The sequence below is a fragment of the Plectropomus leopardus genome, chromosome 18, assembly GCF_008729295.1.
Source record: "Plectropomus leopardus isolate mb chromosome 18, YSFRI_Pleo_2.0, whole genome shotgun sequence".
Classification (NCBI taxonomy): Eukaryota; Metazoa; Chordata; class Actinopteri; order Perciformes; family Serranidae; genus Plectropomus; species Plectropomus leopardus.
The window spans coordinates 29734802-29759446 of NC_056480.1; the positions used below are offsets into that span (position 1 = coordinate 29734802).

General features: G+C 41.6%; 1 protein-coding gene across 1 annotated transcript in view; it reads right to left on the minus strand.

The window, feature by feature from the left end:
- The window catches only part of LOC121958210 (gamma-aminobutyric acid type B receptor subunit 1-like), an 87411-nt gene that overhangs the window by 19962 nt on the left and 42804 nt on the right, over positions 1-24645 (minus strand). Inside the window, exons 3-6 of the mRNA XM_042507080.1 lie at positions 13523-13587; positions 10607-10745; positions 7009-7194; positions 5906-5923 (exon numbers count right to left, since the gene is read on the minus strand). Of these exons, the coding sequence (XP_042363014.1) occupies positions 5906-5923; positions 7009-7194; positions 10607-10745; positions 13523-13587 (408 nt within the window). The remainder of the gene's footprint in view (positions 1-5905; positions 5924-7008; positions 7195-10606; positions 10746-13522; positions 13588-24645) is intronic.

Consider the following 24645-nt stretch of genomic DNA (forward strand, 5'->3'; position numbering starts at 1 on the left):
TGAACCGTTTCGGTACGGGGTGCTCGGTTCGGAACGGAGGCGTACCGAACGAGTTTCCACACGGACATATTAAGTAGAGGACGTTGTGGAGCAGAGCATGCTGCAGCCGCACATGCGCAGTTGCGCACACCGAGACACAACAAACAGCAGTTGTAGTGGACGTCATGGCTAATGCTGATGCCGCTAGCATTGGCAATGAGCCAGAGCTTGAGGACCCTCCTGCGACATTAAGGTCTCCCGTTTGGGAACACTTCGGCTTCCCGGTGAAATATAAACAGGGACAAAGAGAGGTTGATAAAACCAAAGTGGTTTGCCGACATTGTTCATCCGAGATCGGGTATGTTTCTGGCAACACGTCAAACCTGTGAACTCATTTGAAACGGCACCACCCCCGCGTGAACATCGCTACAACGAAGAGAAAGACGAGCGTAGTACAAACACAGCTCCCCACCGCATTTAAACAGTCTGAGCCAATGTTATTTATTTTTATTTTGTTTTTCAAAATATCTACATTTCAGAATATTGTATTTATATTTTTGAGCAGAATTCTAGCTTTGTATAGGCTAATGTTCCTATTGTTAAAAGTACAAAAGTGTGTAATAAACAACTAGCACATTTATATTTTGCATTTTGTTTTCTTACTGTACCGAAAATGAACCGAACCGTGACCTCAAAACCGAGGTACGTACCGAACCGAGATTTTTGTGTACCGTTACACCCCTAATAAATATGACATACTTCCACTATTATCCATATTTGGTTGTGATTGTGAAGCATTCACAGCCTTTGTTCTTCTACATCTTTATTATTATTATTATTATTATTATTATTATTATTATTATTATTATTCCACCCACTTTTTCAGCACTTCATAACTTCAACATACTTCAGCCTACAAACACCATTCAAATTGCAAAATATTCAACTTAATTAGGACATGGGTGGAAATATTTCAACTTCTTCATATCATTCATATTTTCTGAAATATTCACAGTTTTTCAGGCATTTTTCCCCATTCATTCAAATGGCGGAATGTTCAAACTGGCAAAAAGTTCAACTTTCTTCAAGCATTTTCAAAATCCTTCCCCTCCTTCATACATTCACTCAGAAAATTAATTCCAGCTTTAATATATTCCACATCATGTCAGTATTAAAAGTTATCTTTCAGATTTCAAATATCTTTCATACTTTTTGAAATATTCAAACTTGTTTGAAACTTTGTCAAAATGCCAATTTCAAGATTTAACATTGTTATCTATGGGAAAGAATGTTCAGCCTTGAAAAAAATCACTTTTTTCAAGCATCTTCAAAACGCTTCTCCTCCTTCATACTTTCATGTAAAAATTTCATTCCACTTTCACGATATTCCCCATCATGTCAGTATTAAAACTTATTTTTCAGATTTCAAATATCTCTCACAATTTTTGAAATATCCAAACTTGTTTGAGACTTTGCCAAAGTGCCAAAATCAAGATTTAACATTGAGCCATATGGCAGAGAATGCTCACAGCTAGAGTGAGGGACACCAACTGGCAGAGTGAAGACAGCCTCCCAAACATTTCTCTTTAGCTTGCTATGGCGTCTACAGCTTTTGCTAGTCACACACCATCTTTGGTGACAATATAGTAAAAATTGTGGTCTTTCTTATAGTGTGACTTTGGAACCAATGGAATTTACACAGCTCTTACTGTGGGCCAGAAAGGAAAAAGAAATCCACCAACCTCCCCATATAACTCAATGTAAAAATGATTCAAGAAATCTCTTCAGGTCAGCAGTTGATGCCTCTCTTTAACCTGTGCTCAGTCTCACATGTTACACTTTTCAGACACAAAATGTACACAGTTATGTTCCTCTGGCTGTTTTCTCTCTAACAGTATATGTCTGAAGTGTCTTGGAGGTATTGTCATCGACTGAGGGCCACTTGTTTGAGAGTGGCTGTTCACCTCAAATCTCTGACATTAACAGGCAGATCCAGCACCTCACCCAGCAGTGACTGTTGCCACGGTAACCTGTGGGGCCTGCTAGACACACCAACATTGTGACACAGACACGCACACACAGGATCTGACACATTCTACAGATCAAATCAAACAACCTGCTGCTCTGTAAGCAGTTTGAACCTAAACCAACACATTTAAGACACCGTTCTGTGTATTTTCTGGATATTATTCAATATTTCAACCACATTCAACCTAATTAGATATCTTTACACACTTCAACTCCTATTTCTTCACCATCTTCTAACAAATGTCAGCTTTTTTAACAGGCTTTCCAAAGGTCTACATGATGAGTAGTATTCAACATTTTAATGACGTTCATGCTAATTAAACTCCTTCATACTTTTTTCAGGTATTGATACTACTTCACCATCTTCTAACAAATTCAAGTAAGCAACGCAGTGTAGTGTCAGTTTTTCAGCAAGCTTAAACATAATCTACAAGATTAGTATCGTTCAAAATTTAATGACATTCATTGCCATTTAACCTGTTCAGTTTTTTTAGATATTCTTACTACTTCACGTTCAAGTCATTCAAGCAAGCATTTCAGCATAGCTTAAGCTATTCAGCACAGGCATTGCAGCGTAGCGTAAGCTGAGCATTCACACCCGCAATTTCTTCAGAAATTGCATTTTCTAGTTCTATAATTATTGTTATAGTGATTATTGTTATTATTGTTGTTGCTATGCATCTCTGTCTCTCTCTCTCCTTTCTCTATGTATTATTTTCTCATGTGGATTCCTGTAAATTTATTATGTTGATCTGTTCTTTAAACAAGAATTCTATTGCACGTCTGTCCGTCCTGGAAGAGGGACCCCTCCTCAGCTGCTCTCCCTCAGGTTTCAACCTTTTTTTCCTCATTAAAGTTTTTTTGGGGGAGTATTTCCTTAGCCAAGGGTCTAAGGACAGAGGGATGTCCTAATCGTGATTTGTAAAGGTTAGGGTTAATGGGCTTTATAAATAAAATTCAATAAATTATGGGCTGTAAGCTAATCACTACATTGTACTGTCAAAAACTCTTTAAAGTTAATTCATTAACATCAATTTTTAACTGAGCTATTTGACTCTGATGGAAAAATATCATGAAGGTCATCACACTAATCCTGAACCAGAACAAGAAAAGTAAAAGCAAAAAAAAGAGAAACAATGATGTACAGTGATGGTTTTATTGTAATGCGGATTATTAATTCCAGTCTTACGGCTATCAGTACTGCCTCTAATTTTAGAATATGCCTGCAAAACAATACATTATCCACAGCAGCTATTTACTGCCTGCTTATTTACAGGGCACTGCAGAGACACAATGGCAGCTTAATGACCTCGACTGAACAAAGACCTGTGAGGTTTTCAGGCCTTCTCCTCATCTGGGAGGAAGAGAGCTCTGTCATGTTCTAAGCAGCACAACATTGCCCCCATGAGATGAGACAGGAGTACTGGCACTGGAGGATGACTCACCTCCTGGCAATATTTAGAAGATGGTTTGTTTTTTAAATCTTTTTTTATTTTCTATAACTGTATTGCACTTTATTTGACTTGATGCACTTTATATGCAGTGTCTGAAATGTTCCAGCCTCTGACTCTGTTAAAGTGGTTGAAGTACACTGTGTCTAAATTGAACTGTGGATTTTCTACATTTTTGTGTATCAGATGATGTTTTGTGTACTTGTTGTGTCTTGACGGTTGCTGTTGATCTAATTTCCCTTGGGATAATCAAGATGAACTTGAACTTGAACTTAAACCAATGTTCCTTCCATGCCCTTCATATAATGTTCCTTTACTTTTATCTCCTGTCACAGTCAATACACAAAAATGCTATTTAGACAGAAAAAGGAAAAATTGTGGCTGATTGCCAAAAGCTTCAACAATAAAGCAGTACCCCACTGATTCACTGTGACTCATCCATAAAGCCCTTGGATGCACAAGAAAATTACAGCAGTAGAGGCTGCAAAGATATGACTTTTAGTTCCTAGTATGGGTCAAACACACGGACATCCTACATCTCCCATAATGCAACTTGACATCTTCTTCCACAAGACAAATACCATCTGAAGTTCAGTTGCATAACATGAGGCTTCAGCACTCAACCACAGATTCCAAGTGTATAGTACTGGGTTGTTTTCATTATTATATTGTGGTGAATACACAATGTCTGAAATACATTGAAGGATGTTTCTTTTTTTGATAAAACACAGTCATGTACCGCAATGGATTCACGGGGAGGTGGTCTGGGTGGATGGTGGATATACAAAGAGCAGGACTGTGACATTAGAGCTGTGACTTCAAATCCAGACTGCTGCCTGTGCTTAGCTTCAGGCAACAACAGGACTCTGGTTATAGTGAGTGAGTCAAATGTTAATGAAAAAGGAAATAATAACAAATAATGCGACGGAGAGTTCATTTCAAGATTGCCTATTTCAGCAGAAATCTGTCTCCTTTCATTATTGAATATAAATGTTTGCCCTCCAGATAGTTTACATTCTGTCATTGGCTGTTAAGGAGAGTAGGGGCAGCAGATGTGTGTCACACTGTAAAATCTGACAAGCTGATCTTACTGAAAAAATCCTGGAAACTGATTACCTTGAAAAAGTTAAGTAAATATATACAGAAATCTTAATCTGTTATATAAAGTATTATATGTACTTGAAATTAAGCTGTATGTACTTAATTTTCTTAAGTTGTTTCAACTTAAAAGTAACAAGTGAGATTACTGTGTTCTTTCTAAATGTTAGCAACTACAGTAAATCAGAAAATACAAATATGATTGGCTAGTCTGCCTCCAGCAGAGTAAAGATATAAAGTGCAGTAAACTTGGTTTATTGATGTCAGTTAAACTTAGATTGAATTTGAATTGAATTAAACTTGAACAACTTCACAAAATCAAGTAAATATAACTAAATTTTAAGGAAAATTCTTGTGGATTTGTGTCTTGCTGATCATTTTATTTGTCTTTGCCGTTGTTTTGATCCTTTTGTGGTCATTTTGAGTCTCTTCCTGGATGATCATTTGAGTGATATTTTACAGGTGAAGGCCAGGGTGGCCCTGACACTATGCCCAGTGGGCCCATTCAGTAATCCATCCCAGACCATAGAACAGACGTGCAGCCAATTATAAAAAAAGACAGACTCATTGAGACAGGCTGAAATGAACCATCATGGCTCCCCAAAGATTAGCGCTGCTGCCAGCAGTGCAAGGAAGACTAAATGGTGACCTCATCACCCACATAAACACATTACCTATCCTGCTGGGAGAGCACAGAGAGAGCTGCAGTCTCACACACACACACACACACACACACACACACACACACACACACACACACACACACACATAAACAGTTTACTATTACTATCACCACTATTATTATTATCATTTTTACTATTGCTATTAGTATCTTATTATTTGTAATATTATCATTACCTTTTTTGTCCATCCATATGTTCAGCTTGCATTAGATAATATTGTTGACATAGTTGTTGTTCTTGCTCTGTGTTGTTCCCTGTTAAAAAGAGCTGTTAAAATGTGCTTTGGCAATACTGCTTGATTTTGGTCATCCCAATACAGCTTCCTTTAACTGATTTGAATTGAGTCAGTCAAAATGAACAGATGTGGTTCTGTAGGATCCTTAAGTGTGTCAGGAGCAAAGTCTGGAACAACTGACTAGATATCACATCCTCAACATCTCAAGATCTTTTCAGACACAGAGTCTGTAACATAGCTGGTGTCATCTTTCTCTTATAGTTTTTTTTTTTCATTCAAACATAGATGTTTTATGAAAATCTTTAGATATGACAGATCCACATGCTGAATGAAATCTGTAACCGTGTCCACAGAGGGAGTCCTGATCAGCACTGAGTTGAAAAACCCATGAAATGAAGAAAGAAGAATGAGAAGAGGGAAACTGCTCTTACCTTTGTAGTGCCGATCATCTGTGGGAACAGAAAAGAAACAAAACAGAGTTTTGACAGCTCATCTTGAAAAGTGTGAAGATTTTTTAGAAAACATGAGACAGGGTTCCCACACAATTTTTACCAATACATTTTCAAAACTTTTCCATAACTCTTTCATAATATTTTAACCAATTACCATGACTTTAAGTATTTACAGAGGGAAGAACTAAAAAACATGTACTTCCCAGGCATTTGTTAATAAGCAAACTGCTGACACTTTCTACTTTACTTCCAAACTACACATTCAGCCTGCCAACAAGCATCATTTGCCAAAAGATTAGACCAGTCAAAATGAGTACTTTGCAAAACATCAAGGCCAGGTCCCCTTTTGGGGGATAGATACCGAAAATCCAATTGACTGTCACACAGTGAAGTAATCAATTTCAAATGCAATGTATCTATGATAATGTTAGACATGTTTTGGGACACCATATCATGTTTATTATCATGTATTTTTAATTTTAGCTATTTCCATTGCTACTATTGTTTGGGGGTTTTGTATGATTTTATTTATATTTTAACTGTTATTTGTATTCTTGTTGATCATTTTTAATGTCTTTGTTCATGCTCGACATCATTGAAAATGAGGGTCTCCCTCAAGTGTTTTGAAACTGAAACTGAAGTGAAGTCTTTAATAAAGGTTTGGGTGAATGTATGACTGTGGGAACCCTGCAGAGAGTCCAACTGAAAGAGGCCACAAACAGATTTCATTTGTTCTGAGATTTGTACAGTAAAAAAAACACACAGAAGCCAATTATGTGTTGTCCTGATCATCATCTCACACATCTTCTGCTCTTTGTTTTAGAGTGAGGTGAGAGGGCTCGCTGACAAAATAAATAAATATTATAAATATTATAAATATCATAAATATAAACAAAGGAAATATATAATTTGCTTCTTTGAAATGCCACAAGGACACATTTATTCAGTTTGCCTTTTTACTAAATGTTGAACATTTTTTTGAGCTGCAGAAAAAAACAGAAACCCTGCTGTATGTAGAGTTGTTAGTGTGCAGCCACAGTGCTCAGGCTGCAGCAGAGCAGACAGGGAGGAGAGGGACTCACAGTGACACACAGGTTTGGGCGTGTCCCACTTGCCCATCTTATTGCACTGTGTGGAGTTTCGGCCCATGAGGATGAACCCAGGCAGGCAGCTGTAATGTAACAGCGTCCCCTCCACCGGGGGCCCCAAGGGCCAAGAAGACACCCGCCCATTTTCCAATGATGTCCACACCCGAGGACACAACAACACTGAAACAGAAAGACAGGAGGCCTTTTTTTAGCAAATATTTTCTAACCCAACAAACTGCGACTTTAATAAAAATCTAAATCTGACATAGTTGTTTGAAATCTTTTGACTTTACAATCAGATTGCAACAGAGTCAGAAAGATGGAGTGAGGAAACTGTAGTGCACATAACAGCAGGTCATGACATCAAATGAGTTTTAGAGGTTTTTAAAGTGAGCTATCCTAACACAGGCTAAACACATGAAGAAATAAAGGAAAATAGTGAAACAGTGTATCACAAAGCAGGATTCATAACATGTAGCCTGACAGTCAACTCGCACAAGCACTGTGAGATATGACCCTCAGACTGTCGAGGAGGAAGCAGCACATGCCTGTTGGTGTCAGAATAGCCTCAAGAATACTATTAATTAACTTGCATTTACCTGCTTTAAAACATATATCAATAACCCCCAAATAAAGCATCATTATTTATCTTACATATCTTCATTTTCAAGTTCAATTTCAGGTGGATATACATCTCACATCTGTGTGTTGAACACAGAGCTGAGAATGCAGGGGGGATGTACAATATTGGGTATTTTGCCAGTATCCAATATGCGGATATATAACAACTCATTTGGCTGATAACTATGCTATAACTGATATAACCAATATCAATATAGTCTCACTGATTTGTGATGTAAAACTACTTTAGTCAGTGTTTTTACCCATTTAAATCAGCTGGTCCATTTGTCTTAGAGAGGAGGAGACCTCTGTGGATAATTTGTTTCCTGATAGAAACCTCTTGAACAACGAACACTGAAGGAATTATAACCAGGAGAAGTTTCAGCTGGTTGTAACTGGCAATCCTCACTGCTAAACACCACCAAATCCTCCTAAATCTCACACTCCTCACCTTAAGTGATGGGTGTGTTATACTCACACCACTACTATATTCATGGTTGTTTCCATCTCCCTTCAGGCTAACAGTATTATGTTAATATGTTTTTAGCATAACAATCATGTAACTTCTACAGGGATTCAGTTCGCTGATCTGCTCACCTACTCTGTGCTTCATCACCCCCTACCTTTCTGAGGTCGAGCTTGGAGGATTGAGTTTTTCTGGTACAGCAGAATGAAGTTAATTTTAAAAGAACAACAGTGACATCTTGAGGCCATTCAGGGTAGTTGAGAGAAGGAGTGTTTTTCCAGATTTTTCAAGGCTGCATATCCACAGGACTGAGTGTTAGACTGGACATCTTACCTGCTTCAGAAGGGTCGTGTATCTACGTTTTTTTTCCCTGTCACAGGATAAAAGTGCATAAATGTCAATATTACATATAAGGACCACATCCACCCATCTCCTTCCTCCTATTTTTACTGCACCATTTAAGTTTTACTATGCAGTTTTCATGCACCTTTGTCTTATATAATTTGACTCTGCGGGCTGTGGGCACTGCAGTGTCCCCTGATGGAAAAGTGTCAGCTGCAAACATGCACAGCACTCTCTGCCAGATGCAGAAAAATAAATGTATCCAAACATTGAAATTATTATCCTAGACTGGTCACCCAAGAAATTAATACTAGAGGATTTTTCTAAGAAATTATTCATTATTGCATAATTTAATTATTAATGATATTATGCATCATGGTCAACTGACATCACATAGCCAAGTCAACTATTGGCTGGTAATGTTGCATCAAGGTATCCCCCTATCACAACTGTGCAGAAACAAATTGTAACTTCTTTGGTGAACCACCAGCTTCTACACAGAGCACAACAAAAGACAAGCAGTTTCAGGAAAGCTTCCCGACCAGCACTTCATCGCCTGCCTTGCTGAGGTCCAGTATAGGTTTTGCCCTCAGCCTTCAGGAGCCTGCAGCTCCTCCACACTGTGCTGCACTGTTTTTTCTAGTTAGTTCATATCATTTATTTTATTACATTCATTATTCATTTGGGTGTGTCTTTTCCCTCTTTGATCCATGCAGGCAAACAGCAGCACAGAGCTGCAGCTTTTATAGATGCTGAGGACTGACTGCTGATTGAAGAGTTGTGTAAAGGAGCTTCACACAGGCGCTTTAGAGATTCATAACTATGCAAGTAATCTCTATCAACTGTAAATAGACAATTTCCTTTTATTTATCACAGTTACTCCAACAGAGTTCTGGGTCTATCAGATCTGTGGCCACTGTTTTGAAAAAGAGATGAAAAATGTGTGAAACCAATAAAAAAAACACGTTTGCAGGAGAAGACCTCTGCTGAGAAGGTTATGATGAAGATCAAGCAGATCCCAGTTTCATTTATTGTTTCCAAGCAACCAAGAAAAATTGTAATTCATTTTAAAGAAAAAAATATTTATACTTAAGTGGCTTTTCCAAATGGTAATTTTCACTTTACTTTAGTCATTTTAATGAAAGTAAATGTTCTTTTAATTGAATATAGTTTTTTTTTTTTTTTTAGTAAATACACATCACTCTGTATGTGTGTGTGCGTGTGTGCGTGTGCATGTGGTAAATGTTTTGTTTATAGTGGCCTATTTTTAGTAAGACTGTGATGTTATGTATGGAATTTTCTCAAAAACAAAGAAAAGGAAAAAAACTCTTCAGGTCAAAAACAGCACACCCCAAATCCTTTCAGGTGCATCTGAAGTCATATTGTTCTAAAATCCACATATTTAGTTCAACATTAACCTAACAAACAAGAAAGCAACTTGGCTTGATTGCATTCAAAAACATGGAAAGCAGGTTAAGTGCAATTTAAAAAATGACCCAAATATCAGCAAGAAAATACTAAAAAGTTACAAGAATATTACATGATATTACCCAAACACAAAAAAGGAAAGTAAGTAGTAGTAAGTAGTTTCATTAGTTATGTGAAATTTTTCTAATGAGTCTTATGAGTTAATTTTTAAGGTGACCTTTTACCATTTTTTTTTTTTTTTTTGGCGTTTGAGGGATATTACAGGCCAAATTGTTGATTGCCTTTTTCATGTTTTTGACAGAAATCAAACCAATTTGCTCTGTATTTCAAAGCTTTAAGGTACAAGGTACAAGGTAGATTTATTGTCATTTTTCTTAAACATGGTTTAAGAATAAATTAAATTAAAGTTGATCCTAAATCCTGCTTATGAAAGCAATCTGAATGCAGCAGAAAACTGTTGTCAGTTCAGTTTTCAAAGGGTCAGCTAGTTTCTTTTTCCTGTGCCTTTAAACTGGTAACACAGATTTGTTTCTACTGAATGGATCATCATGCACAAAACATTGGCCTATAAGGACAGAGCGAGTTCAGACGATCTTCAGGATATCTTTGCCGTCTGAGAACAGATGATCAAGGACTGAATGATGGAGTGTGTGTATCTGGCAGAGTGTTTCAGGTGGGAGATGAGCGAGTGTATGATGGATGACAGAGTGGAGAGTCAGCTAAGGTTAAACTCACAGCATCTGCTGCGCTGGCTCAGATCGGTCCAGGTGCCGTTGGGCAAACACTTCCTGACTTTGGGTCCCACAATCACCCTGTTGCCCCTGCAGATGTACTCTATCTCATAGTCTACCGGGAGCACCTGCACACTGCGGATCTACACACACAAACACACACACACACAAAAAAAGAAAACACAATAAGTGTATCAGCAGAAACACGAATTTGGTTATGTTGTCAGTTTGTACAAGCAGAGAATGTGTTTTGATGGTAAAGTGCAGAGTGTTAGAGGGCAAGGCTACTACAATTAGTATTAATTTTTATTACCGTTGGCTTTTGTTGTAATGTAATGTTATATTGTCTTGGACCTCTAGGAAAATTAGTTTGTCACCTATGCATCAGCTAATGGAGATCCTTATAATAAAAAATAAACAATAATAAACTCTAGTATCCATTTGATATCACCGGGAAAACACATTTTTCACCCAAATAACTGTTTGTATTCAAGTTTCTTGCCAAAACAAAATTTTCTTTTTCTTGATGTTATATTTGAACACATCATGATGACATCTTATTTACCTTTGCCCATTAGTCATTTTACTGAGCCAATCTTGAACACATCACAATGAAACCTTTGCAGCCTAGTTTATTTAGCTAGTTAGCTCTTATCCTGCTGATGTCAACTAGGATTTCCACATTGGATTACTATTTTTCACTGAGGGGATCTGCTACAAAGTTTGAGTGTGCTTCCCACTGCTGCTGTGAGAGGATGATGATGAAGACTGTCTATGCTGCAGCTGACAGAGTTGGAGGAGTTTCTTTTAACCTGAAGACAGTTGAAGGTTCTGCATTTAGGTTAAATTTGATGAACAGTGTTGATGTGCTCATCATGGAGGTTGTGCTCCCCTTGCAAGAAATTATTTTGCAACATGTGCTGTATATTAAGTTGTATTGCATTTCTCTTCCTCCTCATCTTTTGCTTTGGTAAATGTGGCAAATTTTAGACCTCTTAACATGTTCATCCATCCTCACAAGCAACTGACCACAAGATTTCTTATTTGCTTGGTTTAATAAATAGAAAATTGCTGGCAATTCAATAGTATTCAAAAACTTTATTGAAATGTCAGTGTATGCAGGCCAGTGATTGGGTTTAAATGATCTGACTCAGCTCGAAATGTATTGTTCTGTTATCGGACCCAAAGGACTTGACAGCAGTATCATTAAGCTCAAATGTTATTTATTTTCAGGTTTTGGGAAAAAAAAAAAAAAAAAAAACATACCCGGGTCCTACATAGAACCAGATTTCAACACCCATCCCTAATCAGTACTACATTTACTTACACAGATGTAAATATCCCACACTCGAATTAGAAATGATTAGAGTGAGTCCCATTCCATCAAACATTTGTTGATCTAATGAACATGAGTTACTGTAAATTCTGTTTCTTTTACCTCAGCTGTAGAGAAACTGGCCTTTATTCATTTTTTTCCTGTGTCAAGTGCATTTTGTCAGATTTCAGAAACATCTCTCCTTGTTTTCTAATCTGCTGTAAATGAAAACTCAGCACCTCCTCCATGTGTACCTGTTGTCTTGATACATTCAGGATTTTGTACATTTTTACAGCAATAATTTCATCAGCAGTGTGGTGAGTATGACGCTGTAGAATCAGTGCACACTGAAGTCAATTCAAGGCCACAGTTCAACCACACACAATTTTAAGACTGATGGAAATATTTTTGAACTGAAGCCTTTTTTATGATGACACGGTCATTAGTTAGCTTGTTAGTTAGTTAGTTAGTTAGTTAGTTAGTTAGTGTTCCTGTGTGACTTTGGTGAACCTGAACTACCCTTTTTCAACACCAAAGCCCCACGATAACACAAACTAACTGATGGAGGCAGTGTTGACACCAGCAGCTGCTGTGTTCAGAGATGTTAAACCACTGTTTTCCCCAGTGGAGTGGAGCTTTGAAAAGAGCAATATAACGCAAATTGGAAACACATCAATTTCTAAACAAATTTGAATTTATTGCAAAAACATTTATATGCTCACATAAGGTGGTATTTCAAGCAAGTGAAAAATGCCATATTTGGCAAAAGTATAATGGAAACACTTTTGGGTTTTTATAGCTCACATGATGCTGTGGCTACACATCTGTCAGTAGGAACTGGCTCCCTCATGATGCAACGGGAGCTACAAAAGGTGTTAATGCATCTCATAGCTCTTCAAAAGTTTAGCGTATCATCCGGAAGTTTTGAATCCATAATTCCGCTGTGAAATCATGAACTCTCACCTCCCAGAAGTCCCTCATGCGTGGCTGCTCCCACGTATAAGGGGCTTGCCTTTCCATTATGGCTCCATAACATGCCTACGTGACCTTAGATTGGAAATAATGTTGTCTAGTGAGGTGGCTGCAATAGAAATAAAGCTGCTAATGTTTTGAACATGCATCACCATGCTTCTTGGAATGTTATCACCAGAGGAGAAGTCACAGAACATCACTCAATGGAAACACAGTCATCTCGAAATTGTGTTTTATCAACATTTCAAAAATATCCCCAAAGTTTTATGCAAATCTGTGATGGAAATCTGCCTAATGACTGAAATTAAAGCAAAGCAGTGAAAATACTCTCAATATAGCGTACACTTAAACTGATACTGATTTTAGGTGTTTCAAATACATTTTGTTGCTGACTCCTCCAAAGCAGTACATTACTGAGCTTCTGTGTCAGACTCCAGCCTGCTTTTCCAAACTGGGGGTGTGTGAATGATATCCACTGTAGGTAACATACTAACTATGGATAAGTAACTCATACAGTGCCACTTTAAAAATAAACCTGAGCTGTCTCTTTAACCTGCATGGTGGATACAGCCTGCTGATGTTGCATTGGTCTGTGTGCAGCTGTGGTGACAGTGTGGGTGCAGTCATTCTTACCTGCTCCTGTGTCAAACCTCTGTACCTGATCCCTCCATCTCTGGGAGGACGGATGATAGCACAACCTGAAAGAGACACACAGTCAGGTGGAACAGAAAAACAGCCAGACATTCCTCCAGCTCTTATCTGACTCCATCCGCAGGTTGTTAATCAGCTGTAAGACACACAGCTCTGTTCTCTCCCAACACACACACACATCTCAGAGTTTTATAACACATTTTAGAGAACTAGGGTTTTTTCTAATGTATCTGAAACCTGTTTCCTCTGAGCCATAGAGCAACATTAAACATCATCAATGAGCCTCACTTTGTCCCTGGGTGACGTATACCTTTGTTACCATAAACACACATACTGCAATTCAGTTTGACTCAGTTCCACACACACTGTCCTGCTGACACAAGTACTCACTTGATCACCAAATGTGGATTAATCTGCCTCTGAAAACAGTCCCACATAGATACTATATCGTGCTGTTTGAGTCACATTTCGTCTTGCCTCAGTGTCACACCATCTACCATCCCCTTTAGAAACCATGGGAAACTCAGCTCAGATGCATGTAATCTGAATTACATCACTTTAGAAATATTGATATGATACATGGGACAAACAAATGTTAAAAATCCATGGTTTGCATTAACGTTCAATATTAGTTTTTTCCTCTGGTGACATTTTTGTAACTTACTGAAACAGAAAACCCAACAATTACATCCACTTTACTTTGTGATTTGTCAAAGGTATGGATGTGTAAAAGGTGTACAAAAGTATTTGAAATTTTCTCTCATGTTTTTTTTTCATCTGTCCTTTAGCTCTACCTGCTCCTTCATGCTCAATTTGTGAAACTGCCTCAGAGGAAAGGGAAAAATGTCCCCCACTTGTATTTTCATGAGGAGGCTGGTTATCAGCTGAATGTGTTAACACTGTGGTGTCCAGTAATGAGAAGAGGGGGCAAGTTGTTATGTCACAAGCCACATGATCAGTATCAATAAACATGAATGAACTGAAATACTGTGATGATGAAAATGATTTCATCTACAATTAAAAGTGGTTTTTTTTTAAGTGAAATGTAAACAATAAGATCACAGAGCAGTCACAAGACAAGAAGCTTTAGGAAAACCTGATATAATGTCCAAATATTAAAAGAAAGGCTAAGGCTGAAAATAGGTGGGGATAGTCAAGGGTACAGTATGTCTTTAATATGACTTTTTTGCTTTTTTTGCTGTCAAAGAGCATCAAAACAGGAGAATTAAATGTGGACTTTTGAACATTAGATCCCTATCATCCAAGGCTCTCTTAGTCACTGATTTAATATTGGATAACCATATTGATTTATTTTGCCTCACAGAGACATGGCTGTGTCCTGATGAGTATGTTAGCTTAAATGAATCCACTTCTCCTGGTCATATAAACAGGGCCAAGGCCGAGGAGGGGGAGTCACTGCTATTTTTGATTCAAGCTTAGCAATTCACCCTTAAACTAAGCTAAGTTACAGTTAACTTGAAAGCCTTTTCCTTAGTCTTTCTCACCCATCCTGAAAAACTCTTCAGCCAATTCTAATTGTTATAGTTTACCACGCCCCCGTCCCATACTCTGAATTTTTATCCCAAATTTTCAGAGTTTATATCAAGTTTAGTGCTTAAATCAGACAAAATTATTATCGTAGGGGATTTTAACATTCACATGGATATTAATAGTGATACCTTAGTTCTGCTTTCTTCACGCTTTTGGATTCAATTGGCTTCAGTCGGTGTGTTCATAGACCCACTCAGCGCTACAACCACACCCTAGATCTTGTCCTTGAATACGGCATCAAAATTGAAGATTTAATAGTCTTTCCTGAGAATCCCGCTCTGTCTGACCATTATTTAATGACTTTCAATTTTTCATTACTCGATTACACACCCCTTTAGCAAGAGTTACTATTCTAGATGTCTGTCTGATGGTGCAGTGGCTAAATTTAAAGAATTGATTTCCTCTACACTGACCTCATTTCCATGTCTCACAGTGACTGAGAACACTACTACTAACTTAAAGTCATTCTCAAATTGATTGTCTCGTTGATAATGCTACTGACTCACTGCCATCAGCTCTTGACTCTGTTGCACCTTTCAAGAAGAAATAATAAAACAAAGAAAATTAGCTCCATGGTTTAACCCCCAGATCCGCAAATTGAAACAAACATCGCAAAAATTTGAAAGAAATTGGCGTTCAACCGACCTGGAAGAGTCCCATTTAGTCTGGCAGGACCGTCTTAAAATGTAGTGAAAGGCCCTCCGCCATGTCAGATAAAACTATTAGTTATTGTTGCAGGTCCCAGGTGATGGGGCCAGCAGGCACATTACTGTATATAACTGTATATAACAGAAGAAACGAGGAGCAGAAGTTGTTGCTTTCACCATGGCAGCTCTCGTATGAATTTATTCAAAATAAACACAATATTTCCATCTTTCTATTATGCTTTCAAATACTCAAAATGTTTCACCAAAATGCTTCAAGTACACATATAGCATACAGTATTAAACCCTGTAAATATAGCATACAGTATTAAAGCATGTTTAACCAGGAACACAAACCCTTTCCCATTACTGACATTACTCTGTCATTCATTTCACAATGTTCACAACATCTCAATCAATGAGGCACCCATTTAACTTCCTGAGAGCTAATACACACAGTAGTAAACAACAGTTCAACTCAACACAGTACACTCTGAAACACCGGAAATGCAACATACATAACAATTTAAACACACAGAAGAGAAGAATAACCTGTGCGCGGGATATCTCATACAGCGGGAGTACACATTTAGCACTACACTGGGCAGCAGCCATTAGCCCTCCGATGCTAGCGCAGATAAACAAACTGAGACGGTTTCCACAATCTACACACGCTAAGGCTACGAACCGTATTTTACGACATTCTAATCATGTTAATCACACTAATAATCATGTTTGTTACTTGTTATGACTTGTTTAACATTGGACCAACCTGTATATAACAGAAGAAATGAGGAGCAGAAGTTGTTGCTTTCACCATGGCAGCTCTCGTATAAATGAGGAGCCTCCGCTCCACCGAGAAAGAGACGCTCCCGGCCACTCTACATTCTACTACTGCCACCTAGTGGCCCCTTTGTGTCATAACATGACATTAACTTCTACTTTTGACTTTTGATACTCCCCTTAAACAGCATTATATTACAAAAAAAATACATTTTCAAAGCAATGTGAACACATTCTGTGTGGGTCACACACTCCCCAGAAAAGAAAATGACTCCCGGCATTAAAATAAAAATCTAAATTTCACTCTTTTCTTTAAATCACAACCAATATTATACAGTCCTGAGGTTTTCTCCTTTGTGTAAACATTTATGTATATATGAGTGTGTGCATGTGTGCGTGTTAGTATGCAAAGGGAGGGACAGTGTATGGCATCATAACAGGGTAGGGCAGGGGCGGATATAGTGCATGATAGGGTGTGTAGTGTGCCATGGGGACAGAGGGCATTCCCCATGGTGGCAGTGTTTGTGTCCCACAAAGTCCAACAGTGTTCACAGACCCCTGAGGCTGGTAGGATGGCTGGCCAAGAGATTCATATGTCAATGTCTTTGGGGGTCTCCTGTCTCATGCTGGCTGCCTGGATGATTGACACAGAGGTAAGTCTGCCAGTCTCTGGATCATTTCTGACTGGACCATGTGGATGTTCAGTGTCTTGTTTTTGGTCATTTCCTGCCATTTGTTCATAGTCATTGTCACACATTTGTTCAAGTTCCTGTTCACTGGATTGTTCTCGTTCCATCAATGCATGTTCCTCTAGTGTGATCCTCCGCTGCAGTTCTGCTCCTGCTGCTGGTGGGATCAACGGTGCTGACTCACGTGAGGATGGAGAAGTCACAGTGCCTCTCTGGGGCGCATAGGGAAGCGTGGCATGTGGACTTTGTGACAGACCTGGCCTGGCCACTCTTAACCAGTATTGTGCTCTGGGAACGTCATCATCGGAGTCAGGTGAATCACTGCTTTGAGCTGGTTCTCCCTGTCCATGCTTTCCTCTTTGACTCTCTTTCTTTTGTCTTTCTTTGGTCGGTGTTTTGTTCTTGAACTGTTCAGGCATGCTCACAGGTAAGTCATTTACAAGGTGGAGAAGGTTTCTGTGGAGTGTCCGTGTTTTATTGCCACCTGTCTCGGGACACACTTTGTAAATAGATAGATAGATAGATAGGTACTTTATTGATCCCGAGGGAAATTTAAGTAACCAGCAGCATAATAAACATACAGAATAGAATATAGACCAATAAATATATAAGCAATATATACAGAGAAAAAGAGAGATGCAGAATATGCAAAAACGCAAGATATAAAACAACAATAAACAATAAAAACAGTGCAATACCAGTATGAACAGTGCAACAGTGCAAACAGTGTTTATCTGTGTGAGGAGGAATTGAAGAGTCGTATGGCCTGCGGGACAAACGACTTCCTCAGCCTGTCAGTGGAGCAGGACAGGGACAGCAGCCTGTCACTGAAGACACTCCTCTGCCTGATGATGATGCCGTGCAGAGGGTGGTGGGCATTGTCCACAATGCAGAGCAGTTTGCTGAGAGTCCTTCTCTCTGCCACTGATGTGATCGAGTCCAGCTCTGTGCCGACCACAGAGCCAGCTTTTCTTACCAGCCTGTCCAGCCGAGAGGCGTCCCTCTTCTTGATGCTGCCTCCCCAGCACACCACAGCATAGAAGAGGACACTTGCCACAACAGACTGGTAGAACATCAGTAGGAGTTTCCGGCAGATTTTGAAGAACCCCAGCCTCCTCAAGAAGTAGAGCCTGCTCTGAGCCTTCTTGAGGAGGGTCTCAGTGTTGAAAGACCAGTCCAGTTTGTTGTCTAGCTGCAGCCCGAGGTATCTGTAGGTCCCAACCACCTCCACATCAGACCCCTCAATGGAGATCTGTTGCATAGGCGGCCTGGACCTCCGGAAATCCACCACCATCTCCTTGGTCTTGGTAGTGTTGATCTGCAGATGGTTTGCCCTGCACCATGTCACAAAGTCCTCCACCAGGCTCCTGTACTCCCCCTCCTGTCCATCCCTGATACATCCCACGATTGCAGTGTCGTCAGAGTACTTCTGCACATGGCACGACTCAGAGTTGTACTTAAAGTCTGATGTGTACAGAGTGAACAGGACAGGGGAAAGAACAGTCCCTTGTGGTGCGCCAGTGCTGCAGACCACCGTGTCAGAGGAGCAGTCCCTCAGCCTGACGTACTGAGGTCTCCCTGTGAGGTAGTCCGTAATCCAGGTCACCAGGTGTGATTCCACCCCCATATCTGCCAGCTTGTCTCTCAGTAGAGGGGGCTGGATCGTGTTGAAGGCGCTCGAAAAATCAAAAAACAGGATCCTTACAGCGCCACTCCCTGTGTCCAGATGAGAGTAAGCCCTGTGTAGCAGATACAGGATGGCGTCGTCCACCCCGACCTCCTCCTGGTAAGCGAACTGGAGTGGGTCGAGTGCCTGGCGAACCTGGGGTCTGATGTGGTGCAGCAGGAGCCGTTCCAGGTTCTTCATAATGTGTGAAGTCAGGGCAACTGGTCTGTAGTCATTCAGCACACTGGGGTGTGCCTTCTTTGGAACTGGGATGAGGCAGGAAGTTTTCCATAGTAGAGGGACCCTCCCCAGTCGCAGGCTCAGGTTGAAGACATGCTGAAGAGGCTCCCCCAGTTCAGCAGCGCAGGACTTGAGCATTCTTGGACACACCCTGTCTGGCCCTGCTGCCTTCGTGGGGCGGAGTCTCCTCAGCTCTCTACTGACCTGCTCTGCAGTGATGGTGGGGGGAGTGGGGGCATTGTCTACTGAGGATGCAGCTGATGGTGTTGAAGAGGTGTGAAAGTGGGTGCCAAGAGCAGTAAGTGGGGTGTGTGTGTGGGGGGAAAGCCTTTGCATCTAGCGGAGGAGGAGGAGAGTCAAACCTGTTGTAGAAGTGGTTGAACTGGTTTGCTCTCACCCCATCCCCCTCTGCTGAGCTGGTGGTCTTTTTGTTGCAGCCTGTGATGGTTTTCATGCCATCCCAGACCTCCCTCATGCTGTTGTTGCCCAACTTCTGCTCCAGCTTCCTGCTGTAGGACTCCTTTGCTTCTCTCAGTCGGACCTTGAGTTCTCCCTGTACGCGCTTCAGCTCTGCCCGGTCTCTGTCTTTAAACGCCCTCTTTTTCTTGTTGAGGAGGTTTTTGACATCGCTGGTAATCCAGGGCTTGTTGTTAGGGAAGCAGCGCACAGTTTTGGTGGGAACAGCAATGTCCATGCAGAAGTTCAGGTAGTCCGTGGTGCAGTGTGTGACCCCCTCAATGTCCTCGCTGTGTGGTTCTTGTAGCACACTCCAGTCAGTACACTCAAAGCAGTCCCTCAGAGCATCCACTGCCTCTGGAGACCATTTCCTGAAGGAGCGTGTAGTTGTGGGTTCCCTGAGTACCCGTGGTTTGTATAGGGGCTGGAGAAGGACAAGATTATGGTCTGATTTCCCCAGTGGAGGAAGAGGAAAGGAACAGTATGCATCCTTCACATTGGCATAAAGGAGGTCAATTGTCTTGTTTTTCCTGGTCGGACAGTTAACAAACTGATGAAATGTTGGGAGAGTAGAGTCCAAGCTGACATGATTGAAATCACCAGAGACTGCAATGAAAGCCTCAGGGTGCTGTGTTTGCAGCGTCGCGATGTTAGAGTGGATGACGTCACATGCCACCTCTGCGTCTGCCCACGGAGGAATGTAAACACAAACAGCAATGGCGTGGGAGAACCCTCTGGGCATGTAGTAAGGTCTGAGACTCACCGCAAGCAGCTCAATGTCCCGACAGCATATCGTCACTTTAACCGTTACATGTCCCGGGTTGCACCATCTGTTGTTAATGAACAGTGCGAGTCCCCCGCCTTTGCGTTTGCCGGTTAGCTTAGCGTCCCTGTCCGCTCGTACAGTGGTGAATCCAGGCAAATCCACATTAGCATCCGGAGTGATGCCGGTTAGCCACGTCTCCGTGAAGCACATCAGGCTACACTCCCTGTAGATTTTCTGGTTCTTCACCAGAGCCGCCAGCTCGTCGGTCTTGTTGGTCAGTGCGTTTACATTCCCCATGACAACGGATGGAATGGATGGCTTGTACCTCCACCGCTTTGCTTTCTGCCTAGCCTTCACCTTAGCGCCGGCTCTGCAGCCCCGGTACGGCCGTCTCAGCTCCTCTGGTACAAAGCAAAAGCTGCCGTTTTTCCCCATTGTCCGGAGAGAGAGCAGCTGTCCCCTTGAATAAACAAGGTTATTTCTTCCAGGAGATAAAATATCCATCGGATATAATAAGAACTGCCCAGTATGTGCAGTATAAAAGTGAAGAGGAGGAAAAGTTTAAAAAAAAAAAAAAAAAAAAAAAAACAGCGATGAAAAACACAAGTTAAACTACAGAGCTACTGGTGAGGCTGCCACTCGCGTCAGCGCCGGAAGTGACATGTGGGGTTCTCATTCACTTGTTCTTTAACCACATACACTGTTTGTTCCCAATAGGACCTCAGCTTTCCTGGCCCTCCCCTTTCACTCATATTACGAACCAGGACTCGGTCGCCAGGCTGCAGGACCACTCCCCTCACATGACGGTCATACTGTCTCTTCCCTCGTTCACTGGACTGCTGGCTGTTCTGAGCTGCTACTCGGTAAGCCTCTTTCATCCTCACAGCCCACTTGTCTGCATACCCTTGTGCAGTTTCTGGCTCTTCTTCACTGGACAGGCCAAAGAGCAAATCTACTGGGAGGCGGGGATGGCGCCCAAACATCAGGTAGTGGGGTGAGAAACCTGCGGCCTCATGTCTGGTGCAATTGTACGCATGCACAACCTGTGGTAAGTGCTCCTTCCAGTTACTCTTTTCCTCCTCTTGCAATGTTCTCAGCATCTGGAGTAATGTTCTATTAAATCTCTCTGCAGGGTTTCCCTGTGGATGATACGGGGTTGTCCTGGAGTGACTCACACCAGCCAGCTTTTGCAGGGTCATGAACAGGGCATTTTCAAATTCCCGGCCTCGATCGTGGTGCAGCCTGCCTGGGAACCCAAACTGAGGAATAAAGTCATTAAATATTTTCTCTGCAGCTGTTCGGCCTGATTTATTCCGTGTTGCATACACTTGGGCAAACCTGCTGAAGTGGTCTACACACACTAAGATGTAGTCATAACCCCCTTTGCTCTGTTCCAAATGCATGTAGTCTATAGACACCATCTCCAGGGGTGCACTGGTTGTGATGCTTCCCATCGGTGCTCTGTCGTGGGCCACAGGTTTCTTTTGTTTTATGCAGGGGCATTGCTTTGTAACATAGGCCTCAATGTCCTTTTTCATGAAGGGACCGATACTCAGCAGGTAGGACCAGCTGCTTCCGTTCTCCAGCCCTTCTGTACAGCAACCCAGACTCAATGTACAGCTTTCCCCATTCATGCATCAATCTTTTCACAGGGACACTTCCTTTCCTCCTGTCTTCATTTGTGAGCACTGTTTTTGACTGTTTTAGCTTTATGAACTCATTAATAGCCACATCTTGTCGCTGAGCTCTGATCAGTTCGCTCTGGCTGATGGCAGGTAATGTCATTGTGGTTACTTGTGAGTGAGTGTGAGTTTGTGAGCCTGACTTTTGGGCCAGGTCGAGAGCAGCAACATAGGCGACATCATGCTTTTTAGCAGCCTCACTTCCTTCCCACACAGCACGGATGGCGTCTCCATTGAGCTCCTCACTACACTCCTCAACATAACTGTCCATGTCAAGTGGGAGACGGGACAGTGTGTCAGCATCCACATTAACTTTTCCTGGTCTGTACTTGATACTGAACCTGAAGTCGGCGAGCTCTCCAACCCATCTGTGGCCTGCTGCGTTCAGTTTTGCCGTGCTCATCGCGTAAGTTAGGGGATTATTGTCTGTATACACAGTGAAGTGTGGGGCATAAAACAAATAATCCCTAAACTTTTCACATACTGACCACTTTAAGGCCAGAAACTCCAATTTCCCAGAGTGGAGGTTGTAGTTCTTTTCAGCAGGGGTTAGTGTCCTGGATCCATATGCGATGACTTTCAGCTTTCCACTCTGTTGCTGGTATAGGACTGCACCGAGTCCATGCTGACTAGCATCTGTGTGAAGGACAAAGGGCAGTTCAAAATCAGGATAGGACAGTACAGGTGGGTGTGACAGGATATCAATAAGCTGCTCAAGGACGGTCTGGTGGCCATCGGTCCACTGGATGGGAGTCTTTGAGGACAGCTGGGCTCCTTTTTTTTTTTGTCCCTCACTCTGCACCCCATTTGGATGTCCCTTCACCTGCAGCAGCTCATAGAGTGGCTTGGCGACACGAGAGAAGTCTTGAATATACATTCTGTAGTAACTCAAGAACCCAAGTAACTGACGCACTTCCCCCACTGTGGAAGGTCTTTTCTCCCTGAGTGACTTTACAGCCTGTATGTCCTTTGGGTCCACTCTCACACCATCAGCTGAGACCAGCCTCCCCACATACCTGACCTCTGACTTGAACAGCTCACATTTTGTGGGTCGCAGTTTAACACCATGGCGTTGCAGGGCTCTCAGTACACGACGTACTGCACACACATGATCACTGAATGACTTGGAATAACAGAGGATGTCGTCAAGGTAAGGAATACAACATTCATCTCGCAAACTGATGAGCATTTCTTCCATGCTGCGCTGAAATGCAGCCGGAGCATTGCAGAGACCAAATGGTATTTGCACCCACTCATGTAGATCCCAAGGCGATATGAATGCTGTCATGTGGCGGGATCCCTCAGCCATGTAGCCTTGATGATAGGCTTTGCCCTGGTCGAGAATGCTGAACCAACTGTGGCCTCCCAGAGTGTCTAAGAGATCCTGGATGCGAGGCAGTGGGTGGCGATCTGGTACTGTCTTCTGATTCAACAGTCTGTAATCAATGCACAATCTGAGGGTTCCATCTCGCTTCCTGACACACACCACTGGTGCTGCAAAGGGTGACTTTGACTTCACAATCCAGCCTTTGGCAAGCAGGTGTTGGATGTACTGTTTTACCTCTTGGTAGAGTGGTTTGGGGATGGAGGTATAGGATTTTTGGACTGGAATGTCATCTTTGAGATTGATGGTCATTTGAAGACTGGGGATGTCACCAATATCACCGTCATCTCGAGCAAAAGCCCCTGATTCCTCCCACAGCATCTGTTTTACCTCCTCCTGTTGTTCATCTGTAAGATTGCTAACATCCACCGGTGAGTTCCACAGTGATGCAGTGGATGTTGTCTGATCATGGCTTGATTCTGGTGAAGAGTTGACAGTATTTACATGGATACACTTTTCATCATTTTTGGGACAATCTGTCTCTATGACCTCGACAACAGGTTCAATGCTGCCGAGGAGTGTTCGGCCTGGCAAAGTCACATCATGGTTGGAGTGGTTCGACACTGGCACTTTAATGAAGGGTCTGTCTGTTTTGTGAATTTCCATTAATCCTGCCCCAATACCCAATACTCAAATGTGGGCTCAAACAGCACAAGTGCCTCTGGGGGGTTAAAGTGTGTTGGGACCCTGCACTTAATGTGAGCTACATGACCTGCTGAAATGGTGATTTCTTTAAAGCCCACTTTCACTGCAGCATGTTCTTCTTTTGGAACTTTCTGGGCCTGTATTAGGTTTACTATTGCCTCTACACTGGCATCATCAATCTCCATAGCACCAGCAAGAAGGGCAGACAGGATGGACATGAGCTTAGGCCGGCTCTCATTGTTCCTAATGAGTACCTGAATTACATTGAAACCAATTAATGGTCTGTCCAATTCCAGGCGACTCACCAAAAAGGGGACACGGATGGATAAGTCTGGGTCATCATTACCTTGCAGGTTTACCACCACCTCCACCCATCCATCATACGGTATGTCATCTCCTGTGACAGCAGACACATTGAGAGGATCATCCAGCAGTTCACTGAGAGGTCGAACATCTTGGCCAGGTAAGTACTTGTCCTTCCAGGCGCGATCAAGAAGGCTTACATTGGCTCCTGTGTCCAGCAGAGCAGTGACAGCATATCCAGCTATACTGCATTTCAATAGAGATTTGCAGCCAATAAGTGGGGCTAGTAACTTACA